This window comes from Leopardus geoffroyi, chromosome D2 (genome assembly GCF_018350155.1).
Source record: "Leopardus geoffroyi isolate Oge1 chromosome D2, O.geoffroyi_Oge1_pat1.0, whole genome shotgun sequence".
Taxonomy (NCBI): Eukaryota; Metazoa; Chordata; class Mammalia; order Carnivora; family Felidae; genus Leopardus; species Leopardus geoffroyi.
In genome coordinates this window covers 88,179,700-88,201,707 of record NC_059334.1, presented here as the reverse complement: position 1 = coordinate 88,201,707, position 22,008 = coordinate 88,179,700, and the positions used below count along the sequence as shown (strand labels likewise).

The following is a 22,008-nucleotide window of genomic DNA, read 5'->3' as shown; positions in this document are numbered from 1 at the left end:
GAGCCCACCATCCCCGGAGCAGCCGGGTGCCTCAGAATTGAGAGCTTGGTGGCCTCTGCCTGGCGCTTCCTTCTGTCTCAACCACTGGGGCGGCTCAGGCTGGGGGCAGGGGGCACTAAATGCTTCCCTCTCACTGCAGGGGCATGATCGCCACACAAACTGCACGCACCAACGGCACCTATTCGTCGTGTGAAATAACCAGTGAGCCTGTCCCTGTGGCTGCCACATCGGGCCGTGCTGGGGGGCTGGGCACCTCACACAGCGTCGGGCAGGCGTGCAGAGGAGGAGCCCTGGGGCCTGGGCCCAAGCCCTGCTCCCCTCATCTGTCCTCCCTCGCGTTCTCCAGGGGCCACCTGTGGGGGGCTGACTGGTCCCAACCGCTGACCTCTGCCATGCCCTTGGCCCTATCCCAACATACAAGGAGGAGGCCTGCGAGGAGGTCATTCCAGGAGCCTGGGTGCTGGGTTGGAGGAGCCTCGGGGGCCTCTCGACGTGTAAGGACAAACCTGTGGCCCCAGGAGGACACAGGCCCCTTTCTCCCAGACAGAGCAGGCCAGGACCATGATCACTGTTCCTGAAGACGCGTGGGATCCACATCTGCAAGGTTTATTTTTCCAGTTGGGGTGGGGTCAGGGGTCAGGAGTCGTCCCTGGGGTGGTAGATGTGGTCTCGATCCTCCTCTGGCCCCTGAAGCTCCTGGTGAGGTGGCAGTGACCAAGAACGGAGCCCTGCCTCGGCCTGGGCCTCCTCGGGCGGTGGGTGGTACAGGCCGTCACGGTCAGGCTCCGGGTCCCAGCTGGGCAGCCCCATGAGCTCGTCCTCCCTTCCCAGAGAAGGGACACCCCAGGGCCTAGGAGCACAGCTGGGTCAGGTCCGCAGGTGCCACAGGAGGCAGCCAGCCAGCCCCAGTGAGGGCGCCCACCACCCTACAAGCAGCCTGGGGGCTCCGGGGATGAGACCTGGTGGGAATCTGTTCCCCCACCAGGGTCCCTAGTGGCTCTGTCCCCTCACTCGCCAGAGGCCCCGGGGGCCCAGGACAAGCATCGCCATCCCTCTCCCCCTCCCCACCCAAGAGGTATGACCAGGCGGTCCCCATGGGACCCAGACCCGAAGGGTAGGCATCCTCGCCACATGCCTGAGCCGCAGGGGGCCCCGGAAGGTTGCAGCGTCCCTTAGGAGGTGTCCCTGAGAAAACGTCCTGGCCCAACACAGATGCTGCCCCGGCCACAGCCCTGGGCCATGGAGACCCAGAGAGTTTGGGCAGGAGTCCCCACCAGTCAAATGTCAGGCACTGTATCCTCTGGCCTGGCAAGGTGTGGCCGCGGGAGAGAAACCAGCCGAGGTTGCCTCGTGTGGATGCAGGGAAGCAATCATGGCTTAGATGTGGCTCTGTCTGGGGGCGCCTGGGTGGCTCAGTTGGTTAAGCGTCCGACTTAGGCTCAGGTCACGATCTCGCGGTCCGTGAGTTCGAGCCCCGCGTCGGGCTCTGTGCCGACAGCTCAGAGCCTGGAGCCTGTTTCCGATTCTGTGTCTCCCTCTCTCTCTGACCCTCCCCCGTTCATGCTCTGTCTCTCTCTGTCTCAAAAATAAGTAAACGTTAAAAAAAAATGTAATAAATAAATAATAAAATAAGTGGCTCTGTCTGAGGCCACAGCCCTGGGGGGTGAGGGGATAGCCACCCAAGGGGATCAGCCTAGAGCCCTCAGACCCTGTACTCTGCTCGGTTTCTGACAGGTCCCATGGGGTCCCATGCTGGCTGGAGCATTGCCTCCTCCTGAAAGGTGCTGGGCAGGGTTTCCCCTCCATCCACCAGTGCCCTTAACTTGGGGCCAGGGCCCAGAAGGCGCAACAGCAGGGGAAAGCACAAGGGTCTCTGGGGACACTCACTCCTCTGTGTCCTGCTCAGGGGCCCCAACTTTGCCTTTGGTCTTGATGAGGACCTGGAAGGAAAGGGTCACAGGTGTGGGCTTCGTGCAGTCCACAAGGGGTCCAAGGTCAGGGGACACCTGGACAGAGATGGCTCCAAGGCCCCTTGGACCGCACCTGCCAACTCCACCCCCTGCCCCGCCTCCTCCAGGGAATGGATGGAGGCCATGTGGTTACTGGACAGACAGGACAACCCCTGGGGCTGCATCTGGACCCCCCCCCCCCATCCCCGGCTGATGGCTGGAGGAAGGGGTCCAGTTCCTCTGGGCCCAGCCCTCTTGTGGAGGCCAGGGGAGTGTATGAAACAGGTGACCCCGTGGAGACCAGCTGTCACTTGCCAGGAAGGCTTGGGCCCTTCCCAGGTTGCAAGGCAGTGGTCTCGACCCAAGGCGGGGGGGGGGGGGGGGGGGGGGCGGGCAGAGGGACACAGCACAGAGCGCATCTGAGCAGCGATGCCCAGGACGGAGGATGTGCCCTGGGGCTCACAGTGCCAGTGAGCGTCACCTAGGGCCCCTCCTCTGCCTGGGTCACTTAGGCATCACTGAGCCTTGCCTCTCAGACCCCGCAGAGGGGCACGCTCCCCCTCATCCTTAGGGTCCCTCCCGGTGCCCGCAGGGCCGCCCTGCAGTCACATTAGTGCCCTGCCTTCTCTGTCAAAGGCCAGCTTGGTGCCCTTTCTTCACATTCCTTGCTGATGGGGCAGGGGCTGGGCAGAGCAGCCCACACATACCTGGGGCTTGGAAGCCGAGCCTGCCTCCCCCAGCAGCAGAGCCGCCAGGCTGGCAACCAGGAGGAGCCTGAAGGGACCAGAGAGGAGAGTGAGAGGTAGGCCAGGGCTGTTCCTCTAGACAGGACAGCCAGGTGGGTGGCCTGGTGTCACCGGCAATGTGGGTCCCGGCCAGGGAGGCCTGGGGCCAGGTTCACAGGTAGTCGATTATCTCCCCATCTCACAGCCCAAGGACACACAGGCACGAAGAGGTGGGATGGCCACGGGCCCACACCTGCCCCCAGGCCCCCTCAGACCGGGTACCACTGCACCCTACGTTCTGGACGGACCCCACGCTACCAGCCCCGGCCACCAGGTGGACCCTTCAGCTCCCAGCCTCTGTGCTGGTGGCTGCACGTGGAACCACTCGTCCCTCTTGGCCAGGGAGCGGTGTGCGCTCACGGCATCCTCTGCTTGGGTCCCGGGGGGCTGGGACTTGGGGCGAGGCTCTCGGAGCGCTCAGTGCCCACGGCACCCCTGAAGCTATGCGCCGTGGCTCCCTCAGGCCCCCCCCGGTCAGAGCTGTGGGTGCGCAGTGGCACCGGTACTGGGCAGGAAGCCCAGGAGGAGGCAGGTGGGAGGGGGCACTCTGCCCGGACACATTCAGCCTGACCCCGAGGGAGGCCAGGATGGCCACCAGGGAGAGAAGGTCAAGGATCAAGCCCCAAGCAGGGAGTCCGAGGAGCAGCGGCCAAAGATAAGGGACACAAAGGAACACACGCAGGACAGGCGATCCAGGAACCCAACAGCAAAGGTCCTGGAAGCCTCATCCAAGAGGAGCAGGAGAACAGGGGGTGAGAGACTGGCGCAGTGAGTGTGTGCGCGTGTGTGTGCGTGTGTGGATGGTGGGAGGGTGTGGTGTGTGTGTGGATGTGCGTGTGGATGGTGGGAGGGTGTGGTGTGTGTGTGGATGTGCGTGTGGATGGTGGGAGGGTGTGATGTGTTCGTGCGGTGTGTGGTACGTGGGGGGGGGGGGTGTGGGGGTTGTGCATTTATGAGCATGTGTGTGCGTGTGTGTTGTTAAAAAACAAGACAACAGGCCCAGACTGGAACCGCTCACGCTAAGCCCCGAGTCACCAACCCGAGGCCTAGCAACAGGTTAGGCTCCCCCAGCAATGGATCCTGACAGCAGTGAGGCGGGAACCGCCCGGCCCACGTGGGATAGGTCATCTGATCGGCCCCCACCGTCCCCTGAAGAAGAGCGACCCACCAACCCGCCTTTGGCTGCTGTAACCTGCTACCGTAACCTGTCTGTAAACTTCCTCTGAGTTTTCCATCGCGTCCGGCCCGTCGAGCGCCTTCCTGTCTGCTGGGTGGGATGCCGCCCAATTCTAACTGATTTTGCTCAAATAAACTCAAAATGCTTCATATGCCTCAGTCTATCTTCTAACAGGCTGTGTGTACACAGGGCTCTTGCTGGTGCTCTGGGAAGGTGTCCTTCTGTCTATGCAGCTGGCGGGGTGACAGGCTGGGCAGGGCTGGGAAGGGCCAGGGAGCTCGGGGTCAGCAGGGGCATCAGATCAAGGCTTCCCACAAGCTGCCCGCCCTGTAGCCCCAGGCTCCATCCCCACAAAGACCTTTGCTTCTCCGAGTGGCTCAGCACTCTGGGGGTGAGGCACACCTTGGGGGCCAAAGGGCAGGGGTCCCCAGGCAGAGGCCGGCTCCAGTGCTGGGCAGGGGCTGAACTGGTTGCCTGCGCCCACGTGTCTGGGCGCCACACCCACCGCCACGCTGTCCAGCTGAGTCGGGGAAAGGACTTCACAGGACAGGACACGGCGGGGTCTAGGGAGTGGGGACGGCAGCGGTGAGCACGGGGCGTCCTGGCTTTGGGGCCCCCATCCTCTGACCAGGAAGACAGCTCTGGACCCCAGCCCTAACCCAGCGGCCCACCTCTCTGCAAGGAGGCATGGCCTCAGGTTCAAGCTAGGGTCCCAAGGAGAACCCCGCCCCAGAACAGGAGGGCAAGGGGAGGGCTCTGGCTGAGAGGAGGAAGAAAGGAGCCCCCCACAGGAGCAACGGAGCCTCTGACCCCAGGGCCCGGCACACACCCCAGCTGCCAGGCTGACATTCCCTCAGGGTAGCATCTGACCCCTGCCCTCAGCCCTGCCAGCCTCCAGCCTCCTCTTCTTGACCCAACCCTCCCTTTTGGGCAGTCACAGACGTGCTGCCTCCTACCTCCCACCTCCAGGGTGACTCTTGGGTCAGGGGACACCCCAAGGGACAGGTGTGCTCCCAGGGGTGGCCCTCAAATCGGGTGCCCGGACGCAGACAGCAGATGGGCCACAATCTCGGCTGGCTCTGGAGGGAGGGCTCGACACCCTGGGGGCTGCAGCCACCACTGGCCTGAGGACAGAGCCGAGCCTTCCTCACCCCCCCCCCCCCGACCCTCTCCCCTGGAACCAGCCTGAGTGGCTGCATAGCAGAGACCCAGGATCGGGTGGCGGGTCTGGCCTCAGAGGGATTGGGCATTATTACCTCCTCATGCCACAGTCCCCTTCTCAGCGTAGAGGGTGCTCTCGGGGACCTGTAGTCCCAGACCCACGTAGACAGTAACTCAGACACTGGGCCCGGGCCTCCCCACCCACGTTCCTCGGGGTTTTATGGCCCCCATGTAGGCGTGTCTGGACAGAGGTCAGAGACCAGGGTTCCCAGCTGCACCGGTGACTGGGTGCGCCCAGCTGGCTCCCCGCGACCTGTCAGTCCCGTGGCCTTCCCACCACCCACTTCAGGGCAGATCTGACACAGCTCCACCTCCCACACCAGCCCCCACCCTGAAGTCCGCGTCTTCCTGCCCACTCCTCCTGGCCTGGCCACCCAGCGACAAAAGGTCCTGACGTCGCAGGCCCGAGCTGCGCGACCCGGGGGCAGTGGACCCAAAACTGGGCTGACTGGTTGGCTGGAAGCTGGAAAAGCACCCCAGCAAACCCCGCCCCAGCCCTACGGGCACCCTGGGCACGGGCCTCCCCCGGAGCTGACTTTGCCCAAAGACGCGCACAAGGGGTGGGGCTTCCCACACGTCAGGGTGAGGACCGTCCAAACCAACCACGTCAGGGCTCTGGAACCTGACCTGTGGCACAGGAGCAATTGAGAAGTGGGTGCTCCTGCAAGCTGCTGAGCCCTGGGTATGAGCGGAGGGCGCCAGCGGCCTCGCAGGGGGCGCCGTGCCACACACCCGAAGGAAGCAGCGCGCAGGTTTAGTGCAAGGGAATCACCGAATGAACCAACAACAGCCATCTGCGGAGGAAATACCAGAATCCAAGGTGGTTACCCTATACAATCTGGGACAGCCAGTTGTTTTTAAACAAATGGACTTGACGTTTTGAGTAATTTTAAGGTTAGAGAAAAACCTAACAGAAAGTACAAGTCCCATGGGGCGCCTGGGAGGTGCAGTCGGGTGGGCGTCGACTTCACTTCAGGTCATGATCTCACGGGTCGTGAGTTTGAGCCCCGTGTGGGGCTCGGTGCTGACAGCTTGGAGCCTGGAGCGTATTTCGAATTCTGCGTCTCCCTTTCTTTTTTTGATTTATTTCTTTATTTTTCATCTTTATGTTTGAGAGAGAGAGAGAGAGAGAGACAGAATGTGAGTGGGGGAGGGGCAGAGAGGGAGACCCAGAGTCCGAGGCAGGCTCCAGGCTCCAAGCTGTCAGCACAGAGCCCGACACGGGGCTCGAACTCGAAATTGTCACCCAGGCGCCCCCCTGTATTTCCCTTTCTCTATGCCCCTCCCCTGCTCATGCTCTGTCTCTTTATCCTTCAAACATAAATAAAACGTTAAAAAAATTTTAAGGAAGTAGAGTCCCCACACAGCCTGTGGCTGTTCACCCCTGTCTCCCTCCCCCACAATTAATATCTTGCATCAGTATGGCACATGTGTGACACTGATGAGCCAATTAAAGCACATATTTTGGGGGCACCTGGGTGGCTCAGTCGGTTAAGCATCCAACTTCAGCTCAGGTCATGACCTCAAAACTAATGAGTTGGAGCCCCGCGTTGGGCTCTGTGCTGACAGCTCAGAGCCTGGAGCCTGCTTCGGATTCTGTGTCTCCCTCTCTCCGCCCGTACTCTGTCTCTCTCTGTCTCTCAAAAATAAATAACAAACACTAAAAAAAATTTACAAAACACGTATTTTTCAACCAAAAATCCGAAGGCAAAGAAACAAGAAATGTGTGGCCAGTATTTAGGGGAAAGGGGGTGACAGAAAGTCTCTCTGAGTGGACCCAGACACTGGATGAGTGGACCAAAAAATGAGTGGAAATCAGGCTTAAAGAATTAAAGGAACATTTGGTGAAAATGTCTTAAGTAATTTTAATAAACCGAATTTTTTAAAGAATCAAGTGGAGATTCTGGAATTAAAAAACACAATAACTAAAACTTAAAAATTCACTGGAAGGTTTAGTAGAAGACACATTTAAGTACTTAGTATCTTTAAGTCTGATCAACTGTCAAAGACAGATCAATAGAAATTATCCAATCTGAAGAGACCAAAAAAAAAGGAGAAAAATGAACAGCATCCCAGAGACCCGTGAGACCACAATGTCAAGCACATGCCTACACACCGTTCACGCATGCACACATGCACACGTGTACCCTACGCGCACACACCATGTATACACACACGTATCTCATACACACGTGCAGCGTGCATACATGCAGACACGCACACACACATGCACATGTATATACACACCAGACGTACATATACATACAGATACATTCCCAGAAGAAGAGGAAGGAGAGAAAGGGGCAGAAAGAATATTTCAACACACGACGGCGGAAACATTCCAAACCTGATGAAATGCGTTTACCATAGATCCAGTAAGCTCAGTGAGCCCCAAATAGGATACAAACAAAGGCACAGCTCAACTGTTGAAATCTAAAGACAGAGCAAGTCTTGAAAACAGCAAGAGAGGGGCACCTGGGGGGCTCAGTCGGTCAAGTGTCCGACTCCAGTTCCGGTCATGATCTCGCAGTTTGTGGGTTCGAGCCCCGCATCCGGCTCTGTGCCGACAGCTCGGAGCCTGGAGCCTGCTTCGGATTCTGTGTCTCCCTCACTGCCCCTCCCCTGCTCACGCTCTGTGTCTGTCTCTCAAAAATAAACAAATGTTAAAAAAAAATTTTTTTTAAATATATAGAAAGCAGCGAGAGAAAAGCACCCCCAGAAGAGCACCTGCAATCAGACCCACAGCTGACCTCCTCCTGGAGACGTTAGGGACCCGCGGGCGGAGTCCCAGAGGGAGCAGCAGCCCTTTGGTGTGACCGCGCAGGAGAGGAGAGAGCTGCAGGCTAGCGCCACCCTGAGTCCACAGGCAGCCGAAGACGCTACAAGGAAAAGTAGGGACTACGATTCCTCATGAACGTTGAGAAAAATTCTTAATAAAATATTGAAACACATAAAAAGGAATTCATTTGAGGAATGCAAAATTGATTTAATATTCACAAATCAATCGATATGTTACACTATACTGATAGGACAAAGAACACGTGGTCACTTTAATAGACGCAGAAAAATAATCTGACAGAATCCAAATCCATAAGTGATAAAAACTTCCAACTAGGAAGATGTCGGACAGTGAACATCGCATTTCAGTGAAAGATGGTGGATGGCTTTCCCCTTAAGATCAGGAATAAGGCAAACATGTCCACTCTCACCGTTTTTTAGCGCTGTCCTGTCGATTCCTTTTTTTTTTTTTTAATGTTTGTTTATTTTTGAGAGAGACAGAGACAGAATGCGAGTGGGTTAGGGGCAGAGAGAGAGGGAGACACAGAAGCAGAAGCAGGTTCCAGGCTCCGAGCTGTCAGCACAGAGCCCGGCGCAGGGCTAGAACTCACGAGCTGTGAGATCATGAGTCGAGCCAAAGTCGGCCGCTCAACAGACTGAGCCACCCAGGCGCCCCTGTCCTGTCAATTTCAAGCAGCACAACCCGGCAAGAAGAAGGAAATTATGCTTGAATTGGAAATGAGAAATAAAGCTGTCTTTATTGCAGATGATGTGACCCCGTATTTAGAAAGTTCTAAGGAATACAAAAAAAAATTAGTAGAAATAAGGAAATGAATTTAATAAGATCTCAGGATATAAAATCAATATACAAAAATCAATTGTTTCTACATACTAGCAATGAACAATTTTAATGAAATTAGGGGAAAAGCTCATTTATGATAGCATTGAAAATAATAAAACACTTAGATTAATTTAACAAAAGCAGTACAAGACTAGTGCTGAGAAAACTGCAGTTCTAAATGGACGGAGAGGTGTCCCAGGTTCACGGACTGGGAGACTCGGTTTTGTTAAGATGGCCATTTTCCCAAAATGGATCTACAGACTTGGTGCAATTCTTGTCAATTTCCTAGCAGGATTCTTGGCAAAAATCTGCAAGTTGATCCTAAAATTTATGTGAGAAGGCAGAAACTCAGAAGAGCCAAAACAACTTTCTAAAAGAATGGGCAAAATTGGGAGGCACAGACTACCTCCATTTCAAAACTTGCTCTCATGGCACAGTGATAAAGGACATGCCAGAGGCATGCGGGTTTGTACACAGAGCAGTGAGATGGAATTAAGGGTCTGGAAGTAAGCCCATACACATATGGACAACTAATTTTTGACAAAGATGTCAGAAACATTCAACATGGAAAGGTTAGTGTTTTCAACAAAAGACACCAAGACAAGCAAATACCCACAGGCAGAAAAACCCTAAAAGAACTTAGACCTGTAACCTACATTGCACACACAAGTTAACTCAGAATGCATCACTTAAAAAAATTTTTTTTTTGAGAGAGAGAGACAGAGCAGGGGAGGGGGCACAGAGAGAGAGGAAAACAGAGGATCCGAAGCAGGCTCTGCGCTGACAGCAGAGAGCCCGATGTGGGGCTCGAACACATGAACTGTGAGATCATGACCTGAGCCCAAGTCGGACGTTACCTACTGAGCCAGCCAGACACCCCTTTTTTTTAAGGTTTTATTTATGTTTGAGAGAGAGAGAGAGAGCATGAGGAGGTGGTGGGCAGAGAGAGAAGCGGACAGAGGATCCGAAGGGGGCTCTGAGCTGTCAGCACAAAGCCCAATGCGGGGTTCAAATTTATGAACCATGAGATCATGACCTGAGCCGAGGTGGGTGCTCAGTCGACGGAGCCACCCAGCCGCCCCCAAAGTGCATCATTCCTTTTTTTTAATTTTTAAAAAATGTTCATTTTTGAGACAGTGTGTGAACAGGGGAGGGGACGAGAGAGAGGGAGACACAGAATCGGAAGCAGGCTCCAGGCTCCGAGCCGTCAGCACAGCTTGAACTCACGAACTGCGAGATCATGACCTGAACCGAAGTCAGAGCCTAACCGACTGAGCCACCCAGGCACCCCAAAACATCATTCTTAAATGTAAAAGCTACAATTATAAAACCTCTAGAAGAAAAAAATGAAAAAATTATCATTTCCTTGGGTTAGGTAAACAGTTCCTAAGTATAGCACCAAAAGCGTGGTACCAAAAAAAAAAAAAAAAAAAAAAAAAGGATACATTGGACTTCATCAAAATTACAAATTTTTGCACTTCCAAAGATACCATCAAGAAAGAGAAAAGAGGGGCGCCTGGGTGGCGCAGTCGGTTGAGCGTCCGACTTCAGCTCAGATCACGATCTCACGGTCCGTGAGTTCGAGCCCCGCGTCGGGCTCTGGGCTGACGGCTCAGAGCCTGGAGCCTGCTTCCGATTCTGTGTCTCCCTCTCTCTCTGCCCCTCCCCCGTTCATGCTCTGTCTCTGTCTCAAAAAGTAAATAAACGTTAAAAAAAATTAAAAAAAAAAAAAAAGAAAGAGAAAAGACAAGTCAGAGACAGAGAGACACTGTTTGTAAATCATATATTTGATAAGGGACTTGTATCCAGAATATATAAAGAGTTCTTAGAAGTCAATAATAAGACAAACAACCCAACTGAAAAGCATTAGGAACATTTGAACAGGCATTTCACATAAGCTATGTAAGTGGCTAATAAATCCATAAAGAAATGCTTGGTTAGTGTCATTAGTTATTAGGGATTCAGGTTCACCACATAGGGAGATATCACTCCATGTCCTAGGTCAGCGCTAGGGACAGAATTGTTCCTCCCAAAATTTCTTATGTTGAAATTCTAACCCTCAGCGCCTTGGAGTGTGGCTGTATTTGGATATGGGATCTTTGAAGAGATAATTGAGTTAAAATGAGGTCATATGGGGGGTTCAGTGGCTGGCTCAGTCAGTGGAGCATGGGGCTTTTGATATTGGGGTCGTGAGTTCGAGCCCCGAGTTGGGTATAGAAATTAAATAAACTAAAAAAACAAACAAACAAACAAAACCAAGGTCATATGGGTGGGCCTAATCCATTCTGACTGGTGTCCTAAGAAAAGGGAGTGAGGACACAGACACACATAGAGGGCCGACCATCCGAAGACACGAGCCAAGGACAGAAGCCTCAGAGGAGGCCAACCGTACCCACACCTCGATATCAGGAACTAAATCCGACGTGTAGCCACCCAGCCCATGGTGCTTTGTCACAGCGGCCCTAACTGACCCATGCTGATGGCTGTTATAAAAAGACAGGCAGCAACAAGTGTTGATGACGAGGGGGAGACTGGAGCCCTCATACTTTGCTTGTGGGAGTGTAAAACGGCGCAGGCCCTCTGGAAACGTTTAGCATTTTCTTAAGTTGAATGTAAACTGCCACCTGACCTAGCAATCCCACTCTTAGGTGCCTACCCAGGCGAAGTGAAGGCCTCTGTCCACACGAAGACACATAAGACAACGTTCACGGCAACGTTGTCAACAACAGGCAGAACTGGAAACAGTCCGGATGCCCATCAGTGGATAAAACGGGGCCCATCCATACCACGGGGTACTATTCAACAGCAAAAGGGGATGAATCACTGACACCTGCTGTTTTCCTTGCCCTCTTACACCAGCTGGGAGCCAGGATGCGCAGCCTGACCCCAGCCAGGGGGTCCCGTCTCCCACAGCACCCAGCCAGACCCCAGCCAGAGGGCCCCGTCCCCCACAGCACCCAGCCAGACCCCAGCCAGAGGGCCCCGCCCCCACAGCGCCCGGCCTGACCCCAGCCAGAGGGCCCCGTCCCCCACAGCACCCAGCCAGACCCCAGCCAGAGGGCCCCGCCCCCACAGCGCCCGGCCTGACCCCAGCCAGAGGGCCCCGTCCCCCACAGCACCCAGCCAGACCCCAGCCAGAGGGCCCCGCCCCCACAGCGCCCGGCCTGACCCCAGCCAGAGGGCCCCGTCCCCCACAGCACCCAGCCAGACCCCAGCCAGAGGGCCCCGCCCCCACAGCGCCCGGCCTGACCCCAGCCAGAGGGCCCCGTCCCCCACAGCACCCAGCCAGACCCCAGCCAGAGGGCCCCGCCCCCACAGCGCCCGGCCTGACCCCAGCCAGGGGAGCCACAGCACCCAGTCGCTGCGCAGACGCCTACTGAGCACTTTCTCTGGGCTGCGGCCCAGCAGTGACCAAGGGTGACAGGAGGGCCCTAGGAAAGCCGACAGCCCAGGGGTTTTAGGCAGGGAGACACGAGGCGGCTCTGCTCCGGGGACGTGGAGGCCAAACCAGCCGCGCCTGAACACAGCCGGCCGAGGGCAGCAAGACGGCGAGTGTGAGCACTGACCAGGGTGGTGGGGCAGGGCCTGGACACCCTCAGGCGAGGAGCAGCCAGGGCTCGGCCCGCCAGGGTGCCTACCCCCCCTGCAGCGAGGTGGTGTGAGTGTGTGAGGTGTGTGTGTAAGGCTGTGGGGGAGCCCAGGCCCAGCTTCGATTGGGGGGGCACCGTGGGAGGGGAGCGGCTGCAGCAGACGCAAGTACTCCCTCCACCAGCGTCGCCCAGGCAACAGCAGCCTCGGTCTCGGCTCGGCCCCTCCCCCGCCCCGCCCCGGCTGGGCTGCGAAGCGTCTGGAACCGCGTCCTTCCTCCGCACCCTCGTCCTGCGACCGCGTCCTGCAGCAGCTGCCCGTCGGAGCCGCCTGTGAGCCATTTCCCCATTTCTCCTGGTGGAGCGGGGGGAGGGGGGGCGAGTGTGCACGGGGCAGTGTGCACGGGTGTGTGAGGTACGTGTGCGGGCGCGTGTGCAAGGTGCGTGTGCAGGGGTGGGAGGGTGTTGTGGGGGGGGGGGGCACTGCGGCTGAGCCGATGGCGGCCAGGCCGAACCGGGGTCTTCCTTTGGGGTCTCTGCTGACGGAGCGGGGGTGCTGACCCCAGGCCTCCCGGAGGATCGGGGGGCCTCCGCGGGGTGAGCCGCTGCCTGGACCTTCCAGAAGAACCCTAGGTGTCCAGCCTTGCAGAGACCCGACGTGCTGCCCGGATCCCCCACCCTCAGCAGAGCAGGGCAGCTGGGTGGGGGTCGTGCTGGTGACCGCAGCCCCTCTTCCCTGCAGATCTGAGAGAGCCATTGGGAGCTGGGCGTCCCCTGGGTAGGGAGGGGGCGCCAGTTGCGTCTGAGGGTGGGGGAGAGCAGGGGGGTGGGAGAAGCAGCGAGGTGGAAGGCGTCAGACGAACCAGACCCCGGGGAAGCGCTGCTGGCATAGAGAACGGGGTGGCTGTGGCGGGGGCAGGCGCACGGAGGGGTATCTTTCCAGAACCACCTGCCGCAGACCCAGGACGCGGGGCCACAGGTGGCTGGGATGCGGGACCAAAGCACCGCTGGGTGCGGACGTAGCTTCCCCCAACTCCGGCCTCGCGGGGCGGGGCTGGGGCCTGCAGTCCACAGACCCTTAGACCAAGAGCCAAGCCCACGACCCGCCTGCAGGGCATCTGGTGGGGCCGCGGCGAGGGCAGGGGCGGGGGGCGGAGGGCCGTGCCTGAGCCCCGCAGTCACATGCCCGGCCGCCACGCGCAGCACGCTCGCGCCCAGCCCGCACAGCGCGCGCCCCGGCGCCCCGGCGCGCACCTCTGCTCGTGACGCAGCACACCGCGGGGGGCGGGGGAAGTGGGGGCGCCAAGGCGAGTCTGTGACGCACGGATCTGCCGCCCGGCTTCGGTCGGGTTTTCAGCCGAGGGCCCCTGCCCTGCCTGGCCGTCCGCGTGTCCGTCCACCCGCACGGCTCATCCGGTGCCCCTTCCCCGAACGTCGGAGAGGAGCGTGCACGGCCCCCATCCAGGAGGGCACAGCGGTGGGGGGTGGGGGGGGGAGCGGATGAGCTGCTGGAGAAGACGCAGTTACGGCGCAGGGTGGAGTGAGGGGGGCAGTGGGAGCAGCAGGGGCGACCCCCCAATTCCACGGAGTTCTGTGTCTGTCGTGTGAATGAGCCCAGCCAGCCTTCCCAGAGGGTCCCCAGGTCTCAGCGAGGGAAATAAGTGTTCGGGGGGAGGGGGTCCCACATGCAGCCCAGCCCCCTCCCCAGCATTACGCCTGGTGGGAGGGGCACGGAACCAGAAGCGGAGGGTCCAGAAGGTCCCAAATGGCTCCTCTCCTTCGTGAAGACTTGTCGTCGCCAGCCTCCGTTGCCATGGAAACCCGCGATGACGTAACCTGGACGTCACACCGCGTCGGAGGAGTTGGAGCTTAGGTTTGGCTCCAAGAGGACCCCAGAGGCGGAACCCCTTATAGGGAGAGGCTTCCTGTGGGGAGACTGTGCAGACCCCGCACGCACCCGGCCTCCCAGCGGGGGTGGCCAACCACAGATTGACGGGAGTGCGGGAGGCGACACACTGTGCCCCTCCGCTCTCTCCTCTGTAAATCGAAGGCTGATGGGGGGGGGGGGCGGGGCTCCGCTGCTACAAGGCCCAGGCACACCCTTCCCGCCCCCACGAAGCTCCCCTCAAGCCCTGAGCTCTTGTTGCCCCCCCCTCCCCCCGCTCTCCTGTCAGTCCCTCCCTCCGTGGCCCCTTCCCAGCGCTTTGGAGCCACATTTCCTTCCTTGCACTGGAAAGCCCGACATCTCCGTTTCTATTCGGGTGGTCCCTTCTCCATCTCTGCCTCACCGAGCGCGGGAGCGCGGACGTGGTCTGCGTGGTCCTCGTGCAGACTAACCAATTGGTGCAAATGTGCCCCAGGCGGATCCCCTGCCAAGCCAGACTGTCCTCAGGAAAAGCCCTCCAGCAGGGGGTGGGAGTGGGGGGAGCTTTGCCGTCCTGTAAGGGCGCCCGGGCCAGGCTCGTAAATCCAAGGAGGAGCCCCAGCTCGGGGCCCTAGTAGGACCTCCCTCCCCGGGGCGCCCGGGAAGTCCACGATGGGGGCGCTCCTGTCTTGCCCGGCCGGCCGCTTCTCTCGCCAGCCCCACAGAGCTGCTTCCTGGCCACGCCTCCCCCGGTCCTACACAGCCCCGGCCCCCTGCCCAGCACCTCGCAGGTTCTCCATCCTGGGCATCTCTCCGCCTCTCTGCCTCTGGGTAGGGGCTCCTCCTCTATATTCCCACCCTGACTGCTCACATCCAGAACCCACAGCAGGGCCTGCCTGGCCTCTGGGGTGTGAGACTGGCACCTGTGGGCCTGATGGGCACCTGCGCTGGTGGGGCTGTTCCAGGGAGACGCATTTGGGGGTGGTGAAGTCACCCTAGGACAGAAGTTTGGGGTTGCAGAGGCACGGCAGTGTGTGTAGGGTGGGTGCTGGCCTTGGCGAGGGAGGGCCCCATGCAGTGGCCAGGGTCGGAAGCACAGACCCTGGGGCTCTGCCCTTCGTCCTCACAAGGAAGAGGGTGGGGAGACAGCCAGGGCACAGTTGCCAAGGAACGCACCCTGTCTGCTCAGCGGAACCCCAGGGTCCACATCCTGGGGGAGGGCATGGGGTGGCCGTGCCTCTGCCATCACAAGAGGTCGTAAAACAAACGTGCAGCCTAATACTGTAACAGAAGGGCACCCCAGCCATCCACCATCCAAGCAAAGACTAGAACTCCCAACCCAGCCCCGACGCAGCTCCCCTCCCCGAAGGGCACCGCCTCTCAGACTCTCCAGACACAGGAGCAACGATTGGTCCGGACCCCCAGAGTGCGTGTCTAAATGCCGCCGATTGGTTCCTAAAGGTTGCAGTTGGAGTTCTCTTACTATGGAACCTTCCTTTGCGCCCGGCTTCTTTTGGCCACCGTTGTTTTGTGGGACTCGGGGCTGCTCTTGCGTGAAGCCGTGACCGGTCACTTCCGTTGCTCCAAGGACTCCGTGGTAGGAACACCCCCATTTATTTACTTGTGTCACTCCGGGTGATGTGTGGTGCTGTGTGCACATTCACGCCCACCCGTCCTTCTGCTGGGTGTCCACGCTGGAGTGAGGGCTGCTCGGCGTCGGACGTTGAGTGGATTACGTGAGCGGACGCCACCCATGTGGCATCTCTCCTGGGTCCTGACGGGCTTCAGTGTGTCCCCTTAAGCTGGTTCTAATTTATCTCCCTCGGGGACTAGTGAGGGTGAGCACCTTTTTAGTATTCGTGGCCATTGAAATCTTTTTCTGTCCATTTTTCTATTGGGTTTATCTTTTTCTTTACCAACTTGAGATGTCCGTTTTATATTTTGGTATCTGCCCTGCGTTGGCTTCCTCGGGCCGCTGTGGCAAATTACCACAAGCAGGTGGCTTAAGACAACAGACATGTATTTTTCCATCGGCTCTGGAGACGAGAAGTCGGAAATGAAGGTTGGGGCAGGGCTGTGATCCCTTTGAGGCTCTGGGGAAGATCCTTCCTGCCTCTCCTGGCTTCTGGCAGCCCCATGGGTTCCTGGGCCTGTGAATGCATCCCTCCAACCTTCTCATCTGGACCTGAGCATCTCCCCGTGTGCGTCCACATTTCTCCCTTCTGTAAGGACGCCAGTCATTGGCTTAGGGCCCCTGCAGTCCGGTATGAGGTCATCTTAGTTACATCTGCAGAGACCCTGTTTGCTAGTGAGGTTACGTTCACGGGTGCCAGGGGTTAGGGTTTGAACGTACCTCGTTGACAAGCCCGCAAGCCCTTTGCCAGTTGCGTATCGCAAACATCTTCTCCCAGTCGTGCTTTCTGTTTCCGTTCTTTGAAGCTGCGTTTGACTAAGCAGAAGTTCTTAAGTTGAAGGTAGCCCTTTGATGGTTAGTACTTACTTGTCATACTGAAGAACTCTTTCCCTCCCCCAGACCAGGAAAACATTCTCCTGTAGTGTCTTCCGGACGCTTTCCCGACTTAGCTACATCCACATGGAGTAGATTTGTGTGTGTGAGGTGGGGTTTCGGTGCCTTGCTCTCCGTGTGGACACATGTTTATCGGAAGGCGGCGTCTCTGTCATAAGTCTGTGGTCCGCGTGCACAGGCGTGTGTACACCACGCATCTGTACCACAAGGCTGCGCGACTGGCTACACCTGGCGGACGAATCCTACCCCTCGGTCATTTTCAAGGGGTCACGTGTTCTTGTCCCCTTGGTGTTTATATAAAATTACGATGCCGGGCACGTTCACACACAAAAGAATTCTTGTGGGCTGTGGATTGGGTGTATTGATTCTACAGATACGTTTTGGGGGAAATGATGTTTTTAAACATAGAACCTTCCCAAATCCATGACCATTCCCTACCCCACTTACTGAAAGAATTTAGGTCTCCTTCAGTGTCAGTAATGTTTCGATTGAGGTTTTCCACGATTTTCTCATTAAGTCTGGTCCTGAGTGTTTACTATTTCCAATACCGCTCAAGTAGAATCTTTGAAAAGCTTATTTCCTAATCTGTTGTCACTAATGACCCCTGAATACCTTGGATGACCCTGCTGGCCTCACCCTTCAGCCTTTGTCACTTATCTGTAGAGTCTCATGGGTGTTCTGCACATACAAGGTGCTTCATCCGTGAGCAATGAGTTTGGCCTGATCTCGGCCAGGCCTGTTTTCTCCCATTCGTTTTCCCTGCCCGACAGCTGGCTAAAACCTCCGGCATTGTGATTAATAGAACCGATAATAACAGGCCTTGATATCTCCTTCCTCACCTTAAAGGCAAAGCTTTCACAGTTTACACTGTATAAGGACAGCTTAGAGGTTTTTGTGGATAACCTTTACCATCAGATTAAGGAAGTTTCCTTCTGCCCTTAAAGTGCTAACAGATAATTAAAATAATAAATGTTGAATTTTATCAAATACTTCTCCAGGTATTATTGAAGTTAATCAGGTGATTTTTCTTCTGTATTCCTTATGGTGAAAAGACTGATCACTTTTTTAAACAAATATTTATTTTGAGAGAGAGAGGGGCAGAGAGAGAATCTCAACAGGCTCTGAGCTGTCAGTGCAGAGCCCGGCGTGGGGCTCGAACTCACGAGCTGTGAGATCATGACCTAAGCCAACGTGGGATGCTTAACCGACTGAGCCCCCCCAGGCGGCCCTTCCTTTCTTTGTTCTTATTTATCGGTCAGCCTAGAGGTAAAATCGTCTTGAGCTCCCGAGACGGGGGTGGAGGGGGCGGGGGGGCTGTGCGCTCCTCCAGGCACCTCCGCTGTCCTCGGCTGGTCCTCTGTCTCTCGTCGGGGTATTCCAGCCCTACTACTGTGCTCTGTGCAGTTAGCATTTGGATCTTGTCACTGATGTCCTTTCTGTACCTCTTCTTACTTCCTGCATCTCCAGGAGGTTTGTCAGATAGAACACAGGACGCCCAGCTAAACTCGAATTTCAGACAAATAACTTTTTGATACGTCCTATTTTGCATATTACATGGGACATAGACGTCAAAAAACTTCCATTGCTTATCTGAAATTCAGATTTAACCAAGCGTCCTATATTTTTATTTGCACAGTCTGGCCACCCTACTCTCCAGCCTTGTATCTGGGATCATTTTCTGTTGAGCACATAGCTGCCCTGGGAATGTGCTGGAATGTGCTAGCAGGTTGGCTAGCTGCCGGCTCTGCCGGTGTTGTGTGTCTGGGCACTCCCTGGTCAGAGGCAGCACCCCTTGCATGGCTCTGGGACCCAAAGGGAGACCAGAGGGCAGGAAGGGACTAGAAGCCTATGGACGAACACACCCACTTTGTCCTGGGAGATTGGCCTGTCCCGGCCCAGGTGTGAGGAACACCGGGGTCAGCTGGGGCCCTCTGGCTCCTGCAGCAGCCGGCATGGACGTCTGCTGGGTGCTGAGTGGCCAGTAACCTTGTGTCTACTCTGCGCAGGACGAGGACCACCCATCACCATGGTGAAGCTGGGCTGCAGCTTCTCCGGGAAGCCGGGCAAGGACCCCGGGGACCAGGATGGGGCTACCACGGACAGCGTCCCTCTGATCAGCCCCCTGGACGTCAGCCAGCTCCAGCCACCATTCCCGGACCAGGTGAGGGCCTAGACCAGCATGAGGGGGTGAGGGGCTCTTCTCAGCCTGCCCTGTGCATAGAGGGCAGTGGGCTGAGTTTTATGCAGATGTGGCCTCCCCCAACGTGCACGAGAGCCAGCAGAGGCAGAGCCGGGCTGGACCAAAGCCCCGGTCGGCTGTGGGTGATCCATGTGACCTGATCAGCTCTCTGGTCACCCAGAGTCACCCTTTCCTCATCCGTGAACGGGGGTCACTGTGAGGACTTCTACGACATCTTGCAGACAGTGCCCAGCCCGTGGTGCTGCCCACAGGCGCGCAAGCAAACAATTCCCATCCTTCCCTGAGGGCCCGAAACAGGGTCCTGGGGCAGGTGACCGATGGGGACCCGCTGTCAGGAGGGATGTGTGAGAAGCAGGGCTCGGCTCTAGCGTAGCCCTGCCTGACCCCACACGAGCTGACTGGCATCAGGACTTGTCCCAGCAGGAGGGAGGGGGCAGGCAGCTGAAAGCTTTTGTCTGGGGGCCGTGGGGGTGGGAGCACCTCCCAGGGATCTGAGGGGGCAGCAGCCGAGTCCGCCACAGGTCTGGATCTGGCTCTCAGTAGACACGTGGGGAGGCTCAGTGCTCACCCCTTGGGAGCATTCACAAAGCACAGGACTATTTGCCCGTGCCCCAGGTGGTAGGGGCCTCAAGACTCTGGGAGCCAGAGGAGAAGTCAGGGTGGGCTTCCCGGAGGCAGGAGCCAAGCTGTGGAGCACCTGAAAGGGAAGCTCCTGGCCTGGCAGGGAGAGCTGGCTGCAGCCCCCAGACTAAGGGGCTCCCTGTGTGGTGTGGACAGGCCCCAGGGCCGCCCGGCCCAGCAGGCTCTCTGCCTCCACCTTCCGTTGGCCTCAGCTTGTAGCCAGTGGAGCCACTAGGCAGTCCTGGCGGATGGCCAGCACCCACACCACTGCCGGGGAGCTGACCCCTGGGCCTGCCCCCGCCAGTCCTCCCGGTTCAGGGTCCTCCTGGGCCATCTCTTTCCACAGGTGGTTATCAAGACACAGACAGAATACCAGCTGTCCCCCCCGGACCAGCCAAAGAAGTTCCCCGACCTGGAGGCCCAGAAGCTGGCCTGTAACCACCCTGAGGAAGGACGCAGGGTAACCCAACCCTCCTGGGCCCATGGTGCCCAGCGGTCAGTTCCATGGGGAGTCAGGGCAGGGGAGATGGCGAGGAGGAGGCTGCAGGCCATGGGGGGCCACGTCTGGGCCAGGTTGGCCGGGACCTCTTGCTCACTCGCCTGCTCTCAGGAAGAGAGAGGGACAGGACACCACCCCGTTCAGAGGCCGTCCTCCTGCTATAAAGTGGATGGGAACAGCATCTGCCTTCAGAGGGGCTCCTGCCTTGAGCCACCCTGGGCCCCACCTGCTCCTGCTGTGTGTCCGTTTTCCCTTAGTGACCCCTGGGTTTTCTACGTGCTATGGAAAGTCACTTATGCTATATATCTGGCTAATATTTTCACCCTTCCTGTTTTTTTAGCTCTTAAGTTCACTAAATGGTTTTGGAATTTTTTTTTTTTAATCATTTTTTGCACACCATTTGTAAAACCCTTTATTTTTCATTAGTGACACCTGTCATCTCCTTTCCTCCGTTGTTTCTGAGACAAAAGCCAAACAGAAGCGAGCGGGGCTGTGTGAGGACCGCCCTGGTCCTTCCAACAGCTTCACACCCCCCTCCTCGGGTCTCTCTCCCTCCCGCAGCTGCCCACAGCGCGGATGATCGCCTTTGCCATGGCGCTCCTGGGCTGTGTCCTGATCATGTACAAGGCCATCTGGTATGACCAGTTCACCTGCCCCGACGGCTTCCTGCTGCGGGTAAGGCCTGGCCGGCTGGGTGTACGGGGTCGGGGGTGAGGCAGGCAGTCGCGACCTTACTCTGCTCGGGCGGGGGCGGGGAGGGGGGGGTGTGTCCCTGTGGAAGCACTGAGGTGGGCTGCCTCCCCTCCGCTTCTCGGGCCACGCCCAGGGAAGACCCCTGCGGCCCCGCCCTGATCCGCCCCCCCTCCCCCCCCCCCCCCCCCCCCCGCAGCACAAGATCTGCACCCCGCTGACCCTGGAGATGTACTACACCGAGATGGACCCCGAGCGCCACCGCAGCATCCTGGCGGCCATCGGGGCCTACCCGCTGAGCCGCAAGCACGGCACGGAGACGCCCTCGGCCTGGGGGGAGGGCTACCGCGCCGTCAAGGAGGGACCCAAGGCGCCCACCCAGGCGGGGGCGGCGGCGGCGGCGGCGGCGGCGGCGGCGGCCACCGAGCCCCCCGGGAAGCCCTCCGCGCCGGGAGAGAAAGAGGCGGCGCGGAAGGCGGCAGGCAGCGCCCCGCCCCCGGCCCCCCAGTGATGGCCCCTCCGCACCTGCAGCCCGGGTAGGTGTGCTCAGGCGGCATGGGGGTCGCGGGCAGGGCGGGGGTCCGGTGCGCCGGAAGCCGGGGGACGGGGTTCAGCCTGGCACCTCTTCCCACGCAGGTGGGCGGCGAGGGGGGACGCGGGCCCACCTCGCAGCGCCGGCTCTCGCCCCTGCTTCCCTCTGTCTTGGCAGCGCCCCCTGCCGGCACCTGTGACCGCCCTCGCCCGACGCTCTCCCAGCTCGTGGTCGTGCCCCTGCTTCCAGGACCCCTCGCTGACGCCCCCTGCCCCCGAGCTTGCGGCTCTGTTGCTTTTCTCTAAGTAAAGATTCATATCCACCTGGGCCTCTGTTTCTCCTGAGCCTCCTTGGTCCCGCTGACCTTTTCCCTGCCTTCCCAACCGCCGCCTGGGTGAGCGCCCGCTTCGTGTCTCCTCTGCTGCCCGGAGGGAGCCCCGAAGGATCCGGAAGAGCAGCAGCCACCGTGGGGGTGGGGGTGGGGGTGGGGGCAGTGAGGCAGCCCCGGGAAGCCGCGGCCACGCAGGGAGAGGGGGAAGGCCAGCGCCCGGCATGCACAGGCCCAGCGCCGCCGGGCTGCAAAGGAATAAGTTCGCCTCTATCCAGGGCTGGGCTCCAGCCCTGACTGCTGCTTAGCCCGACATCCAGTGAGGCCCTTCCGCCTCCTACTGCCGGGCCTGGTCCTCACACACCTAACCCGTCGACCGGAGCCTCTGAATCCCCCTGTTCTGGGCAAG

The 22,008-nt window shown here is 58.3% G+C and overlaps 2 protein-coding genes across 2 annotated transcripts; one reads left to right on the top strand and one right to left on the bottom strand.

The window, feature by feature from the left end:
- Positions 1 to 590: 590 nt before the first annotated feature.
- PRAP1 (proline rich acidic protein 1) lies at positions 591 to 5,395 on the bottom strand. Its single transcript, XM_045439356.1, has 4 exons — positions 5,168 to 5,395; positions 2,657 to 2,723; positions 1,888 to 1,940; positions 591 to 850 (listed from the first exon to the last, which is right to left on the bottom strand). Exons 1-4 carry the CDS (start codon positions 5,173 to 5,175, stop codon positions 637 to 639), a joined length of 342 nt encoding a protein of 113 aa, XP_045295312.1. The 5' UTR covers positions 5,176 to 5,395; the 3' UTR covers positions 591 to 636.
- A 7,141-nt stretch (positions 5,396 to 12,536) lies between these two features.
- Positions 12,537 to 21,598, top strand: CALY (calcyon neuron specific vesicular protein). The gene is made up of 6 exons (XM_045439353.1): positions 12,537 to 12,671; positions 18,736 to 18,890; positions 19,897 to 20,010; positions 20,611 to 20,724; positions 20,939 to 21,275; positions 21,449 to 21,598. Exons 2-5 carry the CDS (start codon positions 18,756 to 18,758, stop codon positions 21,248 to 21,250), a joined length of 675 nt encoding a protein of 224 aa, XP_045295309.1. The 5' UTR covers positions 12,537 to 12,671; positions 18,736 to 18,755; the 3' UTR covers positions 21,251 to 21,275; positions 21,449 to 21,598.
- The last annotated feature ends 410 nt before the right edge of the window (positions 21,599 to 22,008 follow it).